At 37.8% G+C, this 22,526-nt stretch overlaps 1 protein-coding gene across 2 annotated transcripts in view; it reads left to right on the top strand.

Moving 5' to 3' along the window:
* Positions 1-10,046: 10,046 nt before the first annotated feature.
* ecpas (Ecm29 proteasome adaptor and scaffold) overlaps positions 10,047-22,526 on the top strand; it is a 144,806-nt gene continuing 132,326 nt past the window's right edge. The window contains exons 1-3 of one of the 2 annotated variants that reach the window (XM_039759395.1): positions 10,047-10,161; positions 18,768-18,898; positions 19,210-19,326. In XM_039759395.1, coding sequence (XP_039615329.1) covers positions 10,143-10,161; positions 18,768-18,898; positions 19,210-19,326 — 267 coding nt within the window. In that variant the 5' untranslated portion in view covers positions 10,047-10,142. Of the gene's footprint in view, positions 10,162-10,275; positions 10,479-18,767; positions 18,899-19,209; positions 19,327-22,526 lie in introns of those variants that run through there. The other variant, XM_039759394.1, reaches the window with a different exon arrangement.

Below are 22,526 nucleotides of genomic sequence, written 5' to 3'. Positions count from 1 at the left end.
TCCTGCTGCTTCTGAACAGCCCAGAAGACTAAGGATTGCCCTTTATACCTTCTCTGAAAACCTTTACTTAACTGCCCGAGGCAGGACATCCTCCAAATCTCAGATGGCTGCTTGGCCTTGTGACCATGCAGTAATACAGGCCATAACTTCCACATAGCCAATTGGCCACCTGTTCAGGTTGCAGTCCTATCAAACTCTGGGACAACTGCTTTGCCTAATAGGCTTGTAATACCTATAGCAATTAATATATAATAACCATGTTTTCCTTTAGCTTATTTTATAACTGTCGAGAATGCAGAATATACAGTATGTGGTACAGTATAAACAGTATATATTATATTGTACATATGTTGTCATATCATGTATTTATTAATAGTTATAGTATTACCATATACTGTAATAGTATAATAACAGTGCCCTTATTTCATATGTAAAGTTCATGATAACATATTTATAAAGTTATTTTCTCACAAACATAGTGCAGTATATATTTGCCATGTGAAACTAAGTTCTAAAGTTAGGTTTTTGCTATATAAACTGCTCAAAAAAATTAAAGGAACACTTTGAAAACACATCAGATCTCAATGGGAAAAAGAAATCCTCCTGGATATCTATACTGATATAGACTGGGTAATGTGTTAGGAACGAAAGGATGCCACATCGTTTGATGGAAATGAAAATGAGCAACTTACAGAGCCCTGAATTCAAAGACGCCCCAAAAATCAGAGTGAAAAAATTATGTGGCAGGCTAGTCCATTTTGCCAAAATTTAATTGCAGCAACTCAAAATTGTACGCAGCACTTTGTATGGCCCCTGTCTTCTTGTGTACATGCCTGACAACATCTGTGCATGCTTCTAATGAGATGACAGATGGTGTTGTGGGGGATCTCCTCCCAGATCTGGACCAGGGCATCACTGAGCTCCTGGACAGTCTGAGGTGCAACCTGGTGGCATTGGATGGACCAAAACATAATGTCCCAGAGGTGTTCTATTGGATTTAGGTCAGGAAAGTGTGGTGGCCAGTCAATGGTATCAATTCCTTCATCCTCCAGGAACTGCCTGCATACTCTCACCACATGAGGCCAGGAATTGTCGTGCACCAGGAGCCACTGTACCAGCATAGGGTCTGACAATGGGTCCAAGGATTTCATCCTGATACCTAATGGCAGCCAAGGTGCCTTTGTCAAGCCTGTAGCGGTCTGTGTGACCCTCCATCGATATGCCTCCCCAGACAATCATTATCCCACCAACAAACTGCTCATGCTGAATGATGTTACAGGCAGCATAATGTTCTCCATGGCTTCTCCAAACCCTTTCACTTCTGTCACGTGCTCAGGGTGAACCTGCTCTCATCTGTAAAAAGCACAGGGCACCAGTGGTGCATCTGCCAATTCTGGTATTCTATGGCGAATGCCAATCGAGCTGCATGCTGCTGGGCAGTGAGCTCAGGGCCCATTAGAGGACATGGGGCCCTTGGGTCACCCTCATGAAGTCTTTCTGGTTGTTTGGTCAGAGACATTCACACCAGTGGCCTGCTGGAGGTCATTTTGTAGGGCTCTGGCAGTGCTCATCCTGTTCCTCCTTGCCCAAAGGAGCAGATATTGGTCCTGCTGATGGGTTATGGACCTTCTATGGCCCTCTCCAGCTCTCCTAGAGTAACTGCTTGTCTCCTAGAATCTCCTCCATGCCCTTGAGACTGTGCAGGGAGACACAGCAAACCTTCTGGCAATGACACGTATTGATGTGCCATCCTGGAGAAGTTGGACTACCTGTGCAACCTCTGTAGGGTCCAGGTATCGCCTCATGCTACCAGTAGTGACACTGACTGTAGCCAAATGCAAAACTAGTGAAGAAACAGTCAGAAAAGATGAGGAGGGAAAAATGTCAGTGGCCTCCACCTGTTAAACCATTCCTGTTTTGGGGGTCATCTCATTGTTGCCCCTCTAGTGCATCTGTTGTTAATTTCATTAACACCACAGCAGCTGAAACTGATTAACAACCCCCTCTGCTACTTAACTGACCAGATTAATATCCCATAAGTTTCATTGACTTTATGCTATACTCTGATTAGAAAGTGTTCCTTTAATTCTTTTGAGCAGTATATTTTAAAAAATATCTTGGCTGGCCTGCTGTTTTATAATGGAAGCTATAGGGCACAGAGCACCACCAGAAAATAAAAGCTTAAAAACTTAACTGAATACATCCATTTTTCAAGCCAAGAAAATGATCAAGCATGCATTCATGTCTTGAGATTATACACACATTGTAAAATAGGTTATACGTGAAATTTTCAAACAAAAAAAACACCAACATTATGAGACTGAGCCATTTTTTAAAGAAAACCAGCTGTGTGCACTCTCTCAGCACTTGTGTTCCTCCACAATAATAGTGATTGGCCATACAGTTTGTCATATTACCTGAATCTCACCAAGTTTCTAGCATTATTAATGTGCTATGTCCAGCTGACATTGACGCTTAACATGACATCACTGTTAACGTCAACACACTAAATAACTTAGCAGCCAACAAGAGTAGTTGTAATTTAGAGCTGCTACCAACCTTTTATAGGTAGCTTTAGGCTTTAGAATTTAGGGTACTTGTCTCTCTATTATAAAAAAAAAATCTTTGAATGCTTGGAAGAAGATGATATGTGATCTTCTCGGAAGACAATTTGAAGTCCCGCGAGAGCCACTTTAACGTCACGTGAGACAAGGTAGTGAGACAAAAGGATAGCTGCTGTACAGGCTTTTAAATGATCAACGCGCAGCGCGTGACGAGCAGAACACGCAGCAAGGCAGCAGCAGCAGAAAGACAACAGCTGATCAGACCGCATCTCCTCAGTGTGCGTTCAGCAGCACGACAACATGAGCGGCAGAGACACGAAGTGGCTGGAGCATAGTGCACCCGGGGGGATGGTATGGGCAAGCGAAGCGAGCAGGGGCAAAGCCCCCTAGTAGCTTATTAAGAAAGGGAAAACATTTAGGGAATATATGATGCAGTTTTTCTTCTTCTTTCAGCTGCTCCCTTTAGCCATTGCCACAGTGGATCATCTTTTTCCTTATCTTCCGGTCCTCTGCATCTTGCTTTGTTACATCCATCACCTGCATGTCCTTTCTCACCACATCCATAAACTTTCTCTTAGGCATTCCTCTTTTCCTCTTGCCTGGCAGCTCTATTTATTAACATCCTTTTCCCAATATACCCAGCATTTCTCTGCTGCACATGTCCAAATCAACGAAATCTCGCCTCTCTGACTTTGTCTCCAAACTATCCAACCTGAGCTGACCCTCAAATGTACTTGTTCCTAATCCTATTCATCCTCATCCCACCCAATACAAATCTTAGCATCTTTAACTCTGCCACCTCCAGCAGTTATTGATAAACCAAAATGCAAATTGCTTTGAATGACCAGGGAGAATAAAATGCTGCCTATATGTGTCAGTTCTGCTCAGACTAGCAGCCACAGAGAGACAGTGCAGTGATGCTGATAAGGCAGTGCAGAAGGTCATAAAGAAATTACAGTAGTGGGTAGGTGCAACATTGTGGTGCTGTAGTGTGATGATAGGATGGAGGTTTGTGTGTATTTTCAATATTTCAGAAAATGATATGACCAGTTTCAAACATTGTTATGTCTGCATGATCTGAACAAATTGTCTATGTAAGGATTATATTAGAGCTATATAGGCATCATGTACCATGTATTGCAATGTTATAATTACCCATGGTACACAGCAGTACACACAGTAGTAATAGTAGACCTAATAATTATTTAATTTCTTTGTTATTAATGATGAGGCTGGCACTTAGAGGAGGGACGAAGATGGTTCAATTGTAGGATCCATACCAGTGGCAAGAGAGGGTTATACTTCTGGGTACATGACAGAGGTAACAAAAACTCAGAAGGATAAAGAAAGAGATGCTCAGGTAGATGGAATAAATACAGAGAAGGCTTCTACAAGCTTTGATTATACTGCATGACCCCAGTCCATAAATCTTGATCTGTTTTTTCTGCTATCACCTCCAACAATCCTCAGTACAGAGCATTATATGGATGTGGTAAAACTGGATCAAATACATGGCCTTTACTACTGATGGTACAAAGCTGAATATACCTGTACTCTGAAAGACATTACGTTAAGTACTCTTAACCATGGCAACTTGCTGCTAATCATTAAATATGATACCTTCTTGCACCAACATCTTGACTGCATTGAAAAGAGCAAGAGACAGCTTATTTAGGAGTTGTATGTGTCTTTTAGTTTTTCTGTAGTTACCATGGCAGAATAGTGTTAATACACTCCCCCTTGAATGGGGGTGAGATGGTTTGTATCATGTCACTACAGGGCTGCAAAACAATCCCACTCCACCCCTTTACACTGCTGTCACACAAGCAAATAGAAAATGCATCCTTAAATAGTAAAAATAGTACCAGGAATATGCAATAAAATTATTATTTTCAGGTTCATTTTGTTGTCCTAAAAATGCATCAGTCAGGCTTTCTTATATCAAAATTTTTACCACTTCAAAGTGGATGTATTCAGTACATTTTTAGGTTTTTATTTTCCAGGGTGCTTCTTGCTCCATAATCTTCATTATAAAATGCCAGTGGTGGCAGGATATTTTTTAAATACTTTAGGATGCAATTTCATGTGGCAATTGCACATATACCATGTTTGTGTTTAAAACACGTCAGTTACTGCTACTTTTCTTAATTGTCTGCTTGGTTTTCTATGCCTGTTTTTTGGTTGCATTGGATTGCCTTATTGTTTTGGGAAACTCTTATTGCCTTTGTGGTCCACGGAGAATCACTGTTTTTGAAGTGCAATTTTTGTGAAGAAAATATTATTTATTTTATAACAATTCTACATTTACACTTTTTGTATCTAACCAAGGTTTTGATGGGATTTCCCTTTCTAGTGTGCATTTTTGGAAATGCTTTGGGATAGCCATATGTTGGGATTTCCAGGCATAACAATTGTAAAGACACAAAACTCTGGCATCACTGTAATAAAGGTAAAATACATACATGATAAAAAGGAACATAATTTGCATTTTCTTGTTATCATTCTGTTTCATTTTACTAACTTCAGTGTTTCACTGCAATACTTAATTTACATATTAGTACTTACTGTAAAGCAAATATAATTTTATGACTTCCCTTAAACAACTATGTTCAGATATCTTCTTACCTTACTCAGTCCTGTGCTGAATAAGACAAAGTTTCACCCAGATTAAAGAAGGAAATCTATTTAAAATGTCATGTTCTCAGCTTTTTCTTAGATTGTCTGGACCAGGGGTCCCCAACTCCAATCCTGGAGGGCCCCAGTGGCTGCAGATTTTCATTCTAACCCTTTTCTTAATTAGTACACTGTTTTTGCTGCTAATTTACTTCTTTTGAATTAATTTTAATTGTCTTGTTTTTTAAGATTTGATCCCCTGAATTTCCTCTGAAGTGCTTCATTTCTTTCCTTAAATGGCAACCAAACAATAATGAAATGTGAAGGGAGTGAGCCAACAGAAGACCAACTAAGTCAGGGCCTGAAACTTCAACCAACTTCACTCCAACCAGTTGCTTAATTAGGTATTGATTCTTGTTGTTAATTAAGCCCGTTCTTTAATTCAATGGCTTGTTGCTGCTCTCATTGTGCAATAACATACATTTTAGAAACTGTTGATTTTCTCTTTTCTAAGAGTACTGTTAAAATATTTTGTAGACCTGAGCAGATCAACATTCCTGAGACCTTCACCTTTCTTTATTTTCAGATATTGTATGATTCATAATGTTGGTCATGTTTTGCTGGTCCTGTTTTGGCTCATTTTGTATCCCATTATTATTTGGCGGCTAATAAAGGAAAAGAAACAAATAAGGGGTCTGACTCTTCAAGAGCAAGTAAATAAAATTAATTCAAAAGAAGTTAATTAGGAGCAAAATCAGGTCACTAATTCAGAAAAGGGTTAGAATGAAAACCTGAAGCCACTGGAGCCCTCCAGGACCGGAGTTGGGGACCGCTGGTCTAGACAGGTTTGGATTTCTTAATTTTGTGGTGAAAGAACAAAACAATAACTGTAATTAAAAATGTTTGACAATTTGTCTGGTTTCTTTATGCAAGTTCTCTGACTTGAATGTAATAGAAACAATATGTTAATGAAAGATTTTGATTATGACAGCATACTTGTTAATAGGTTGTAAATGTATTATAGATGTATGAGACTTAGAAGGTCACAACAGAAAGTATTTGCAAAGTATATTCTGTATATTAAATATTGTCTAATTTATGGTTTGCAGAATGTAAGATTATCTTGTAAGGATGCAAATCACAGTAACAGCTCAGTCTTTAAGTATTTTCCTAACTGGTGCAATATATTAAGTAGGTACTAAACCACCAGATATTTGTTTGATGACAATGGAAGCTGGTGTATAGAGTAGAGCATACTGTACATAAACAGCATTTTATCTTCTGAAAGAATTTACCATTATTAAATGTGTGGCCATTGACAATAAACCTCAAACAAACAAGAGTCCCTCTTCTCCAACAACTAGAGCAGAAAGTCACTGAAACAGAAAATGCAAATCCAGACTGTAAAGTTGCGGAAGATTTAACCTATATTAGAAAATCAGATAAGTTTCAAAAGCAGAAACCAGTATGTACTGGTTTATTGTTATTTCATGATCTATTTATATATTTTCTATTTTATATATACAGTATATATTGTCACACGCACATACCTGACACAATTTCAAGTCTTGTCGAATTGTAATTCCACCTTGAACCATGGGTTGGTGCTGCCTTATAACTCTTATTGCAGATTTGGAAAACAACAAGTTGAGGGCAAATGATATCACTTCTGGTTCTGAAATTCTTTGACCTACTAGTTCCGCCTCACCACTTTTGTAACTGGCACCACTGCAATACTTTTTCAGTTTGATGATAGACTTGTGCATGGAAGTATGTTTCTTGCTTCACGCATTAAATTCAAATTAATTATTTTGTCTTATACTACATAGAGGTTGTTTGAGGGTGCTCCAAATCTCTCTCTCTCTCTCTCTCTCTCTCTCTCTCTCTCTCTCTCTCTCTTCTTCTATATATATATATATATATATATATATATATATATATATATATACAGAAACACACACACACATATATTTTGTCCCAAGCCAAATGTATATAGTGTAGTGACAGAAAAACCTTGATGAACTCTAATAGTGTATCTAATTTATAAAGTAGGTTGAAAACATGAGAAAGATTTGATAATAATTGGTTTAATTCGATTTTATGAAATGACAGAAGGGGGCCATTCACAGATTAACCTTTGAAAGTAATATAACAGCAAATATGTTTTAGTTATAGTTTGTTCCATTCTAATGTTTTATTAATAATAGTAATAACTTGATATATGCTTAATTTAAATTTTACCAAATTTAATGATGCATTTTTTTCTTGATTTTTGTTTTAAGTATTAGGAACCCTCCTAAAAGGAAAATAATTTTTCTATATTGTAAAAAACCTAAACATACTTTCAATTCAGTAGCTTGTGCACATTAGCCAAACTTTAATTTTCAGAGAAATCAAAGTAATCAGTGGGAATTTTGGCTGTCATATCACAGAAGTGATGATCTAAAAGAGGAGAGACAAAAAAGTAACTGTAAAGTTAGAATATTGAACAGTAAGATATAATATGTACAGTAATACAAGACAACAGTTGTTTTTGGTAGCTAACTTTATTAAAATGAACTATTTATTTTTGGGATGTTCTATGAAATAAATGAAATGTAATTGCAGTTTTATTTAATTACAGAAAACATTTGAATAAGATATTAATAATTTACTGACACAATTTTTTTTCTGAAGCTAAATTAATAAACGGAGATATTAATACCGGTCTGAATGAAAATATTGTTAGGAAATTGCATCAATGGAAAACCATAACCATTACAAAGGACATAAAAAGAAATTAAATTCATTAATATAACTGTGTAGCAAATTATTTCATAAACAAAACTGAAAAAACAAGAGAATTGGATCTTTCAGTAATAAATTACAATAAATAATCTACAAGTAAACAATACAAGGACAAAGATCTTAAGATTTGAAAGGGTGGAAAATAAACTTAAAGAAAATCCTAAATTAACTATGGCCAGTCTTAATGACAATAAGACAGTCAGAACCAGAAATCATTTAACAACAATTGAAAACTAAAAAATCTCAAAGTTAAAAACAATAACAAAATACTAAATCCTCCAAGATGAAACATCCATCCATCCATTATCCAACCCACTATATCCTAACTACAGGGTCACGGGGGTCTGCTAGAGTCAATCCCAGCCAACACAGGGCACAAGGCTGGAAACAAACCCCAGGCAAGTTGCCAGCCCACCACAGGGATGAAACAGTAAATGTTAAATAAATAAAAGTCAAAACCATAATATCCATGTAAAAAACAACAATAATAATAATTATTATTATTAATAATTAAATATTATTATTAAACCTTCATCATCTGGCATGTGCTCTGAGAGGGCAAACAAGCTTTCAGCTATCTTCACTTACACATTTCTTTGAGTTTTTATGTGTGAGCATTTGCTTGCATATGTGCATACATGTATATTTAAATAAATTAAACCATACTCGTGCCTGAGTTTTGCAAATCAATAGGCCTGGCTCTGTGATTAAATGGAGAAAACTGCAAAAATGATAATTAAATTAAATAATTTCTATGGCAGTTATCATTGGATATGGGTCACATTATTTGTGAAGGACATGGAAAAAAGTACTGAACCAGACTGAATTATAATCAATAAGCCTGGAGTTTGTAACAAGACAAGCACAATGCAGATTGCTTACAGAGGAAAGGTCAATGTTTTCTGAAGTTATCATAATAGATAGATCTTTCCTTATAGGGCAGACATCTTGAAAACGTTTATTTCTGAAAAGGTAATATCTTTGCTATGATGTAGTCATCCAGGAACTCTACACAATGCAAAAAACCCTACATAATTTTCTGACAAAAATTGTTATTCTAAGAAACAGACACACACAGATTCATATACAGTCGCCATCCTAAAATCAACTTTTCTCAACATTTTGAACATCAAAGAATAAGAATCTGAATATAGCTCAATAATTAATTTTTGACTCCATCAACCAAACATCCATTTATATGGAATTAAAATGAATTAAGGTGACCCGATGTAAAGGTTTGGATTTTTTTCTGCTTAAGTTCCTATACCTAATTTATTACTGACATACATGCTATTGAGGATGCCTTCAGAGAGGATTGCGAGGTGAGGTGAGAAGTCAACTTTTCAGTTTTGACATCCTGGGGGCCTATGGAAGTCGTAATTTGGCCTTGCCCAAGCCGACCCAGAAGGTACATCCATCTTTAGAAATGGTCCCTTGCCAGAACTCCTTACATCTCAAAATTTTTGATTTTAAATCTTTTACTATACCACTGACAGTGACTGAATCTATTTACTGTCTGCCTAATTCCATTGGAATATAGCTTTTCCTTTTATGACAAGCCAAATTAAAGATATCTTTAATACCTTAAAAAGATTTAGAGATATCTTTAAATGTTTTCAAGATATCTTTAAATGTTTTAAAGATATTTCTAAATGATAATTTGGCTTGCCATATCCTTTGCCCTGCCGTTTACTACAAAAAAAATCTTAAATTGACTAAAGCAGAATATTGTGATAGATCTTTTTGATAGTTTTTAAGGGCATAGTAATAGATAGATTGATAGATAAATAGATAAGTGCCACAAACGGTAATAAATTCCATATAGATAGACTGATAGATCAAGTACCACATACGATAACTTCCACCGATAGGTAGATAGATAGATAGATAGATAGATAGATAGATAGATAGATAGATCAAATACCACATACGATAATAACTTCCAGATAGATAGATAGATAGATAGATAGATAGATAGATAGATAGATAGATAAAGTACGGCACACGCAAGTAACTTCTACTTCTAATAAACGAAATTACTCTATCCATAGTAGGGGAGCGCAAATCGATTGTGCATCACGCAGCCCCGCCCAGCGTTTCCCGGCTCTCAAGCAAAGGAGGAAGCAGTAACATCTGAGCTGCGTGAACAACGAGTATTGGGACTAAATTAAAGCGGCAATGGAAGTCAATGAGACAGGCTAGTATTTTTAAACTTATATGATCTGTGTAATTAGACGAATGTGTATGATGTTTAGTATATTATACGAATATTTTCTGTGGGAGTGTCTGCTCCCCCTTTTGAACTGTAAGTGGTGCTGTTTCATACAATGTATTTTACAGTATAGCTTTAAGTTTGAGCTCATTTTGAGTATATCGAAAAATGAGTTAAGAAGAGAGGCAGAGATAGGGGGCGGGAGAGCGAGCGAACGAGCCAAAGCTAGCGACAGCCAGGGGCCGCTCGGAGCTGGACTGTCCCCCGCTGGAGTGCAAACATGGCTGCGCAGGATGAGCTCAGTAAGTTGCAAGTGCAAAGAAGGCTGAAAGAATTGCTGAAGGATTATACCACGTGATTTTTATATGTCGTATATTCAACATAAAGTATACGTGTATTGCGAGTTTGTATGTATACCCTTAATGGGAGTTGCCGGTTTATGTTTGCCATGCAGCATACAGGAAAAAAAAAAACCTAAGGCCCTGTGCACAGTCATGCTGAGAAAACGAAACTACCGTCTAAGATTCAGGATTGCAATAAATAAAAAGACTCACTTGCTCCGCCAGGACGGGCATAATTATTCCTTTACTAGCCACAATACTTTTCTTTCATATAACCAGAGCGACTATACGCAATGTGATTTTATGCGCAGTATCAGACCTCTCTGATCGATCGATCGAGGTTGAATATTATTTTAATTGTGATAAATGACAGGCACGTTGATAGCTTACCGGAAGTAGGGATCTCGCACATCTATAAATAAAGTTAGTGGAGATGCCATCGTAAGCAGCTGTCTATAATTGCCATGTCATAGGCGTGTACTTCAATGCGTTTGTGAATAGTTGGCAGCATTTATAACGTAATTTTTATATGTTGTATACAGTCTTAGGTCTAAAGGTTCATTCCTGTCACTTTAAATGCGAGATCTTTGATCCAAATAATCTTCAGGTGAGGCGTTGCAGTGAATGTGGCCCGTGTGTGGATACCACGCCAGGCCTCGAATTGAAGTGACACTTATTAAACAAAAGATTTGTTTGATATTAACCATGCAAAAACTACTCCGTAGTTATGTTTTTATTTACTGGATGCCTTTGTGCTGAATCCATCCCATTTGGTTTCAATATTATTGGCCCTTATGCTACAGATTTTTTTCCAAGCATTTTTTGGCATTAAACAGGGCTGGCTTCAGTGCCAGTCAGGCAGTTTGCACATATAGCCTATTGTGACACATCACAGAAAATATCCATCCTGTTTTGCCACCTGATTTTTCCATTTCAGGCAGTGAACGTGCAGTCAATACCATAGCATTAGAGATAAAACAGGACGTGATCCCAGAGATTTGGCTATTATAGGGCACCCAAAGCCACTTTACCATTTTTGTTCACATCATGTCAATTTGAAATTTAAGCAAACAAACATGATTTGATGATAATGCAGAAAGGTACTACAGTGAAGATGACAGGGCCTGAATTTACACTCAAGGAGTAGTGCTAACCAATGTGTCACACACATCAGCGGTTTGTAAAGATGTGACTGGGGACCTGGCCCTCTAACAGTTACACTATTACTAAAATAAGTCTCAAATAATGGGTTTATCTTTGTTCCTCATATTTTTTTAAGCCATAACTAATGCAAATACTGTATGTTAAAAATCAAAAATAGCACCACATGGTAGTACAGTAGTAGTGCTGCTGCCTTGGAGTCTGGGGTTTGTACCCTGGGTGTTTATTGTGTGGTGTCCATATGTGTTTGCCACAGTTCCCTTCAGAGTGCAAAGACATGCTGGTTAGGTGACTTGGTAATTCTAAATTGGCCAGTGTGTGTGTGTGTGTGTCCCTCTTAGATGGGCTGGTGCTGTTCCTGCCTGCACCTGTTGCTTGTGTCTCTGCTTTGGTAAATGGATTTAGAAAATGGATGGATGAAAGAATACTATAATGTGTCCTGTCTTAAACAGCTCTCTCTCTTGCATGTATGCCTATCCTTAAAACAGATACATAAACCTTCTGTACAGTTTCAATTACATATTAGTTTACTGTTTAAGAGAGTTTATTTCAACTTGTTTATTTTGTCAACAGTACTGTATTTTACTCTTTTACATGTGAGATAGCTGCTGCTGTCTGCAAAGCAGATCTACAGCAGTCAGTATGAGTGTATGAAACAGAGGTGCCCATGCTGGGTGCTTACGCATGTGTGTACACTACTAACAGTGGCAAGATATTAAAAAAAAGGGGTAAAAAAGTGTTATCTGTCTCTTTGATTAAACAAACTGAATAATTGGCAAGGTTCCAGTTTTCAAATCAAATAAGTAAGTTCCCAAACAATTCAGAATATTACTGCATGCGTATATTTTCTTACTTGATAAACAAACTTAAAATAAACGTTTTCAGTAATTTAAATATTGTTAACAGTATTTGTGTACTTAAAATAAGCAACGTCTTAAGTAATTTAAAAGTTGTTAACAGGTTTTGTATACTTTTTTGTTATCTCAAAGTTTTAAATATGTTAATATAATTGAGATTTACTACTTGGTAACTTACTATGTTAGAACTATTGTATTTATGTTATTTTGCATGGCATGTAATGTCATTATGGTGCAGTACAGTTGAGATTCAAAAATATGCAATTGCCTGTCACTTGTATTACAGTTAACATGAATGATGAAGTAAGTTTTAGAAGCGAGATGACATTGTGGCTAGTTGTTTTAGTTTTTGGAAAAATTAGCATTATTGAGTCAAAACAATTTATAAGGCATGATGAAATACTCCTACATACACCATAGTGTTACTAAGTCTTATTTCTGGACTGAGACTTTAACAGCCTCATGTTGTAGCAGTCAAGGTAATCTTAGGATTGGTGCCAAAGTCACTCAAGCGAATCAATTTTAAAAGAACAACAAATAATCACCATTCACTGCTCTTTTTTCCCTCACCAAATTAAATCAATATTGCCAATGTATTTTAAATTTGACCATCACTATTATAGGCTGATTTTTAAGTCGGTATTAACTTGTAGAATTCATTATGATTCTGTTCAGTTTTTTGGTAGCTGTACCCAATCATGTGGCCACTTATATTACTGTCAGAAAAATGAATACATGAAGAAAAGTTTTGAACTTGACATGTTAAGAGAAGGGTCAGTAAAACCATATGATTTATTTTTAACACAATTCATATGAATGAAGCCACTGTTCATGAGGCTTTTATCTGACATTCAAGTAAATGTTTTGCCTTCTGCAAGCCAATTGTCTACAGTAGACTTAAGGCTTTTATTATAAGGATAGCGCATCCCATGTATGCAGACCTTCAAGCTGGAGCACTGGAGGTTGTCATACATGGCCAATTCTGTTGAACGATATACGAGGGGAGTCTGTTCAAATCCGCAGTTTCACAGAGTGTCCTTTGCAACCCATACAGTTTGAGCGGCAAGGTTCTTATGAAGAGGAAAATGGAAATGGTTGAGTTTCCTTGCTTTTTTTGCCTGATTTTCTGCAACAAACACCAGTGCAAATCAGAGTGATATTGACCGGTTATCTGAAATATTTGAGGTATTTAATCTTACTGGTAGTGATTTGGACTGAGAATTTCTTTGGTGTTGGAGAATCACCCTGTTTCAATTATTTGAACTGTTGTTTAGACTCTAGAGTTAAATTATGTTACCAGGTTTCATCCCTAGTCATACAATACAGTTTCTCTCAGTCTAAGCTTTTCAGCTCAAGATTCTCCTCACAATGTATTGTGATCTGTCATTTCAGTAGTTCGTATTCTGGACACAGAAGCTAATTTTGGACCAATTTCAAAATTGGCACTGGTCAGAATACACATATTTAGGCCCAAAAATTGTTTATATTTTTCTTATTATCTTTCAAATTACTTATACTTGGCAGACCTTAAAAAATGATTTGACACACGTTAAAGTGCAGCTGAATTGAATAATTATTGAAATGCATCTTTCTTGGCATTGCTTGCAAATTCAGTTACTACAGTATGCTGTAACATAGAACTTTGTAAAGCCTTTATACTTCATTCCCGTGATTTATTAAAGTATGAATTATGAAGAGTTTACCTATAGTTTTAAATCAAGGATAAATCATGTAATATGCTTTTCACAAGGGGAACTATCCATAGTTAAATCACTTATGTACTGTATGTGAATTATGAATGTAGCTAATTTGTTGCCCTAATATTTCATGGCTGAGATTGTTGGTGTAGTAGAAAATATACATTATGCAGTAATAGCATGCTTAATTGCATGGTTAAAGAATGCTCTGATAAAGATGTTAGCATAAAACACGTTATGGCACATGTGCAGCTAGAGTGCTGTGTTAGTCATTCCACAGCCTCCCTACATGGAACAGCTGATGTCTGTTGTTGGTATTGTGCATACTGTAGAATTAAAAAGTTATTGAGTGTGAGTACTCACTTATATCATGTTAATGCAGTATCTGAAAAAATAAAATTCTGATTATAAAGAGAGTAGAAATGGAATAAAAGAAATCAGATGCTGCAAAATTATGGGTGTTAGCACCCAACAATGAAAGCAGCCAATGTAGAGTGTGAAAAATAGGGCATGGATAGACGATCCTTACCTGTTCACACTTAGGAAATGCTCCCTGTCTCATCAAATTCAATGTACAGGATGCGTGGCTACTGGGGAGTCTTCTTAAGGATCCTGGTTTAGATCGGTTCACTGAGTTGGGGAAAATGACGTAGACAGTGTTGCCTCTGACCCCAAGTGAGGTGCAGTTGAGAAGGAAAGTTAGTGCACCTCAGCGCCCCCTGGTTTTTGCATTGAATAACTATAATTCAAGACCTTTAGCTGTTTTCCAGTCGCATGTGTGTGACAAGGCCCACTCCTCAGCCCAGACCAATCGGGTCGGGCGGCCCTGATGATCAGTAACAAGAGTAAACTCACAACTCAAGAGGTAGTACCTCAACTGTGTAATCAGTCATTTAATCACAAGGGCTTCCCTTTCCACCGCCACATACCTGGTCTCTCGATCCAACAGTTTCCAGCACAGGAACTTTACGGGGGTGTTCAACACCATCAATACTTTGGCTTAGCATGGCTCCCAGGCCTGTGTCCGAAGCGTCCGTCTGTATTGTAAAAGGAAGTGAAAAGTTAGATGCTTTCAACACTGGTGCTGATGTTGGGGCCTGTCTTATCAGTCCATACCATAAAGTTAGGGGCCCTCTTCTATGTTAAATCACTCAAGGGCACCACTCTCTCAGAAAACTGAGGTAAAAACCGGCTATACCGAGAAATGCTTGGACTTACTGCTTAGTTCGCGGACGGGGACATTTCAATATGGCATCTACTTTTGACCACTGTGGCTTTACGGTACCCTGACCCACTAGGTAACCTAAATATTTAGCTTCTTTCAATCCAAAAAAACATTTTTTTGGATTTACTTCTATGCCCAACTTCAGCATCCGCAATACTGCTTGGTCCTGCAGTAGGCGTTCCTTCCATGTGCTGGAATAAATGACTACGTCATCCAAGTAGGCAGCACTATACAAGTTATGAGGACGGAGCACTTTACTTACCAGATGCTGGTAAGTCGCAGGAGGCCTATTTAACCCAAATGGAAGGACACAATACTGCCAATGTCCACTAGGGGTGCTAAACATGGTCTTGACCATAGCAGAGTCTGTTAAAGGAACCTGTGGTATAGTGGGTCCACAGCTCACGTCAAGAGGCCAATTTAAAATTAATAATCGTCGTGCTTGCAGCTTAGCAAGGGGGCGTGGTGGTTGTGTGGCCGAAGCGGTTCCTGAGGAGTACGTGATGTGGGCATTTCTCACCTAAGTGCACAGTTGAGAAACGGTCCGCATCCGTAATTGTTTCCAGGAGCTGCTGATTGCTACAGCTGCCATGTCCTCTTCATAAATGGAAGCATGAGGAGAGTAGAAGAAAAGAAAAGAAAGACGGAGGTTGCGGAGTGAGGCAGAAAGCAGTGTGGAGAGAGCCGGGGCGAGTGAGTGAGCAAAGGCTCGCAGGCAGGTGGAAGGTGAGCCCCGAAGAAGGGTGTTTGGCCGACACTCGATGGGGCAGAAGGAAGCGGTCGCTCAAGTTGAGCAAACAAGGAACTGTAGTGACCTGTGATGGACGGCTGGCTGCGTAAAGCCGAGAAGGCAGCGGGAGTCGGGAGGCTTGGGAGATGGATTCCCCTGCGTGGGAGTCCTGGCCTTTGGGGAACCTAAGTCTTGGTCTGGGGAGAGTGCTGAACCAAAGCCAGGGATCGGGAAGCCTCCAGACCAGAAGGAATAAGAAAGGACAGCTGCAGGTAGAGTGGCTCCCCTGTTGTGAAGCCTGGATAGGGAGAAGCAGGGGGTGTCACCAGTTAAAGAACACACCGGACATGTTTTTAAAGAGACTGCTTCATGTCGTCGTTTTAACCTCATCCTTTTAAAGGATTGTTTTTTTTTCTATATTTTTTAACCTCCATATAATAATTCAAAAGATGAGAACCCTGTAGAGGCTTCTGGGACTTCCCGATAAGCAACAAGGACGAGGGGGAGAGGCTGATCCCAGTTTTTCCCATCCCCACTGACCACCTTGCAAAGCATCTGTTTGAGCGTCTGATTAAACCTCTTGACTAGACCATTGGTTTGAAGATGATACACCGCGGTCTTTAAGTGCTTTATTTTAAGTAATTTGGCCGTCTCGTTGAACTTCTCTGAGATAAAAGGTGTCCCTTGGTCCGTAAGGACTTCTTTAGGGATGCCGCCTCATGAAAAGATCCCAAACAATTCCCATGCCATAATTTTAGACGTAGCTGAGAGTAAAGGAACAGCCTCTGGGTATCGAGTAGCATAGTCCATGAGAACTAATATATATTTATGTCCTCGGGCTGAGGGTTCTAGGGGTCCTACTATATCGACCCCAGTTCTTTTAAAGGGGACATCAATAAAGAGAAGGGGGACGAGAGGAGCTCTGTCTCTCCTAGGAATCTGCCGCAATTGACACTCTGGACAAGAGATGGAAAAACGGCAAACCTCCTCATTAATTCAACAATGGAAATGTTGCTGCTGGAATCACAGTGCTTCAATTCTAAACCTGTTTACAATTACTACTCCCATATGCGATTATTGTCAGGGGGTTGCGCATAACCCTTCTCTTTCTCTCCACCTGCATTCCTCCTCATTCCCGAGTAAGTTGCATGTCCATGGGTCCAGGGACTTTGGAACAGGCTCCAGTTTGTATGAAAGAGGCAGATTTTGTGAGACTTAATCCCCATGGTGTCCACAAAAGGTCCGTTCTGCTCACCCAGGTTGTGAGGCTGTCTTAGGTGTTATGATGAGCTTGATAAGCTCTTCCATGTTCCAAAATTCTCCCCAGACTAGCTGGGTGAAATATTTTGGAATATTCTTTATCAAAAGAAAACAGGCTACTTGTTGTATGAGCTGGAATGTGGTAAATTTGAATGGCCATATTGCCACTTTTTCCCCAGAGAGCAAAGGCTTGCTCCTGGGTCGGTTGCTCTGGGTCGAACTTCCAGTTTTTAAATTTTTCCACCTGTTGGACTGGGGATGCCCCACATTTGGCTGGGATCTTGACCCCAGTGGGGGTAACCGCTGTCTCCTCTGAGAGAGCATAGTAAGCCCCCTTTGCTTCCCCCATAGGAACCAGGCCACTCCTTTGCATCTCTTCTGCACACTCCCTTTGTTTTGTTACTAGCCTGGTTAAGTGAATTGGGAGCGGAGCCTGTACCGGGTCTTTCTAGACCACAGGAAGAACCAATAAAATTGGAAACTCTACCCCGGTATTCTTCCACCTGGTTATACCTCGGGTGTTGTCCCGGTTTCTTCTAGGCTTTAAGCATCCTGTCAACTACGCCATTGTCACAAGAATGACAAAAAGACATCAAAAAAAGTTTGGGGCAGCCACCCATATAATATGCCCTGGTTGCAAATAGGTAAAGTTTTGAGATGTTCACAAGTCAAGAGTCCAAAACAGAACTGACGTTGATTAATGATGCTGGCTTTGCGTTCCAATACCGGAAGTGACATCATCAAAGGCCCCAAAACCAAAAGTGACGTCATCAGGTGTGCCGGAACCGGAATAGACGTTATCAAACATTCTTAAACATTCTTTCACACATATTTAAGTTGAATATTGGTTTTAGTTCCATGTGTCACCCCTCGCTAAGAGAGGGATTCAGTATAAAGTACTGCTTTTATTTTTTCTTGTTTAGCTTTTGTTATTGTTTTCCTTGTTTATTTACTTAATAGTAAGAATTCTCTTTGCAGCTCTTGCCGATACGCAAGTGTATGTTTTGTAAGTTATTGAAAATTATAGGTGAAAGTTAATTTGGAAGAGGATGTTGTTAGAAGTGTGAATTTGTAGTGTTCATTCACTAGCATTTTGATTTTACTTAAAAAAGAGGAAATTTGCATCCAGTCTGTGAGCATGGTATGGTAGTGTTACACTTTCTCTGTCTTTGTAGTTCCATTGATTTCCCTCACCATGCAGACATACTATATGTACCATATTTGTTATTTTTAGTATATATACTATATGTATAAATATATATTAAAGTTTATATGTATATACGTGTAAAAAGTTTATATATTTATAATTCTTTTCATCAGACCAACTGGAACGTGTTTTCCTGCGACTGGGTCATGCAGAAACAGATGAACAGCTACAGGACATAATTTCTAAGTTTCTACCTCCAGTGCTCCTTAAACTCTCTAGTACGCAGGAGGGTGTGCGGAAAAAGGTTACAATTGCCTGCTATTTCTACCTTTAATCATTTAGATTATTGTATTTTTGGAATCTCTGTTTATGATTAATATTTTTAATTTTCAGTGTGAAGTGTTTTACCCTCAGAATGTTTAGTCTTAAATTATAAAGTTTACATAGAGGCATAGAAGTGAATGCTTGTTAAAGTATCCCATTTGTCAGAGTAAATATACCATTATATTTTGCTTAGTATGCTCATACGTCCTTCATATACTCTGAAATGGAAATAAAATTTATGTACAAGTTACTAAAGGGAAAATATGTAAATAATGCCTTTTTCAATACTAGGTTATGGAATTGCTGGTTCACATAAATAAGCGCATTAAGAGCCGCCCTAAAATCCAGTTACCAGTGGAGACATTACTAGTACAGTATCAAGATCCAGCAGCAGCCTCATTTGTCACTGTAAGTAAGAGTACACAATACTTTTTTGTATATAATATTTCATATTTTTGAGATACAAGCATAAGTAAATATAATTTTTTTAGTCTTTGAGTGTTGCATATCGTGGTGTTTAATGTGTCAGTGTTAATTCCTTGAATTAAATATCTTCTTGAATATTGGAGTTAACAAAAAAAGTCAGACAAATGCATGTAAAGGCTCTTCTTAAAGTCTTAAATGTATTATATAGGGTATGCGGTTTTCTTAAATTGCTTTGGATAAAGGTATTTGATTAACAACCATTTATAAATCATTACATGATAACATTTATTACATTTACTGTAAGTGTTCCTTTTGATGAACAAGTAAAGGGTCACAGTGGCCCAATGACTGATAGATTATTAAATGTATTACAAATTTTGTTGAACCCAGGTCAGTGACTGTAAGTGATTTTGCCGATGTTCCTTATATGTGAAATTTCCCTAGCCTTACTGTTTGCATTTGGCATAATGAGACATACTGCATAACACAGTACTACATCAGTTTGTGATCATAACAACCTTTAATTGAGGATAAAGTACAAGTTAGCCTGCAAGCAATGCTTCCTATCTGAATTTAGATTTTAATTAACTATGTGCCAGCCAGCTCCTTTTGTTGAAAGGGGAGCTCTTTACAGCAGCTAGACTTTTTGGAAAGGAAAATTCTGCTGTTTCTGGTGAATAATGTGTGAGTATGAGACGACAACCTGAAAAATGCTGAAAAAATTATTGTAATGTTCAGAATAATGCAGTGCTAATTTGAAGCACTGCAAAATTTCAGCTCCATTTTGGGATCATCCAAAGATTCCAGGAAGAGATATTTTCATAATACTATCATTATATATATATCTTGGCTTCGCTCACCAACACCCAGGCGAGTGCTACGTGCTAGCAACATCACGGATCTGCCGATTGTTTATGGAGAAGCAGATGTACAATTTAAACATTATTTTCATGGGAATTGTTATATATGCAATTGTTACATATGTTTCATGTTGCGTTAGAGGTATACGTTGTGTTATACATTTTCGTTCTGCTTGGCTTTGAAATTAACAAGCCAATACTTTTTAAACTTACGCTTCAGTAAAAACAATTTTATGAATTAAGTTTTCATCAATATTGCAATTTTAATTCTGTGTTTGGACTTACATCGTGACAACGCAACATATAACTGCCCATGAGTGAATATAATTTCTTTATCTCAAATATATAAACTAACTTTTTCGAATGTTTGTCCCTGTGATATGTTAATTATCATAGCAAAAGCTATTCTAACGGGAAACTGTAAACGTTTCAATACGAATGGCATACCCAGATCTCCTTTGCTGTTTAATGTTATCTGCAGAAGATGTACTACATTACCTTTCTTGTTGCCTGTTCCAATTTTACATGTCAGTATTGTTCGACCAATTTTGAATACAACTAATCTTGTCCGGGGGCGGTACGGTGGCGCAGTGGTAGCGCTGCTGCCTCGCAGTTAGGAGACCTGGGTTCGCTTCCCGGGTCCTCCCTGCGTGGAGTTTGCATGTTCTCCCCGTGTCTGCGTGGGTTTCCTCCGGGCGCTCCAGTTTCCTCCCACAATCCAAAGACATGCAAGTTAGGTGGATTGGCGATTCTAAATTGGCTCTGGTGTGTGGGTGTGTTTGTGTGTGTCCTGTGGTGGGTTGGCACCCTGCCCAGGATTGGCTCCTGCCTTGTGCCCTGTGTTGGCTGGGATTGGCTCCAGCGGACCCCCGTGACCCTATTCGGATTCAGCGGGTTAGAAAATGGATGGATGGATGGACTAATCTTGTCCTATTGCATAGCCCATCACTCATACATAAATTACGCAATAACATTATGACACATCCTTCTTTCAACAATTATTCGGCTGGTGGAAGACTGGAGGTGTTAACGGTTGTAGATATTCTAGGGGATATTGTAAGTTGCTGTTAACATCTTCCGCACCACCTCCACCAACTGTTTCAGCATAGTCTATAGACATTTAACCAATTTGGCGTGTAACTGATCGCCAATTTTTGCATTAATTCATTTGACTTCATTGTTTCTCGGTGCTAGGATTGCCCCTGTACTCATTTCTTCTGTTGATAATCCTTCGGGATGAAATTCTTCAATAAGATTTGGACATAATAAGTCTTTTTTTATTGGGAATTTAAAGTGAGGAAAATGTAAAAATTTATAAGAGCTGAGAGCGCAGGAACTGTGTCTGACAAAAGCATTCACACGAATGAGAGGTGAGAGGACCGTGGTTGAAAATGATTGAGTGGAGGGTGGGACTTGAAAAAATCTCTTGGCAATAGTCTCGTCTCAAGATTTTCTTTTATAATAGAGATATATCATTTTTTTTTCTGTCATGCATTAGTACATTGCATTTTTTTAGCATTTCCTCAGGTTGCACAAAAATCCTAATGCATGTCTTCAGTATATCTCTCAATTATTATTTTATTACCACGCTTCATTTAACTTCACCTGTTTGTTGTCTGGTACAAACCTTGTAATCATTATTTGACCCAATTCTTATTGTCCAAATTACTTGAAATTTTGCACACTTTATCACTTTCAAAGACAATACATGAATCAATAATCTGTTTCACTAATTGATCGATTAATCCATGTTAATTAAGAAATGAAATTTTCATATGAAGAATAGTTAAAAATTTCAACAATAGATGGTGCTAGTAACAGAAATGTTAAAGGAAGTGTTAAAATATTGATTACAAAATTATACAAAAACAAACCCAAGACTAAAAAGTTTAAAATTATATATATATATATATATATATATATATATATATATATATATATATACATACAAATACTTTTTAAAAACCACGCTTATATTATATATTATATTATATTACTGAAAAGTAAAAAATATGTCTCTCATACATCACTCGTAAAATAAAAGCGTGGGCACTTTTCATCAATCAACATTCAAAAAACACTTCTCTAAATCTTAGCAAAAGTACTCCCCCTTTTATTTTACGAGTGATTAGAACATTATAACACTCAAGACGAGAACAGGCCATTCAGACCAACAAAGCTCGCCAGTCCTATCCACATATTTCTTCCAAAAAAAATCATCATGTTTTGAAAGTCCCTAAAGTCTTACTGTCTACCACACTACTTGGTAGCTTATTCCAAGTGTCTATCGTTCTTTGTGTAAAGAAAAACTTCCTAATGTTT

Source organism: Polypterus senegalus, chromosome 7, assembly GCF_016835505.1.
Source record: "Polypterus senegalus isolate Bchr_013 chromosome 7, ASM1683550v1, whole genome shotgun sequence".
Lineage (NCBI taxonomy): Eukaryota > Metazoa > Chordata > Cladistia > Polypteriformes > Polypteridae > Polypterus > Polypterus senegalus.
Note: the sequence above shows the minus strand (reverse complement) of the source record. Positions and strands in the feature narration are given on the sequence as shown.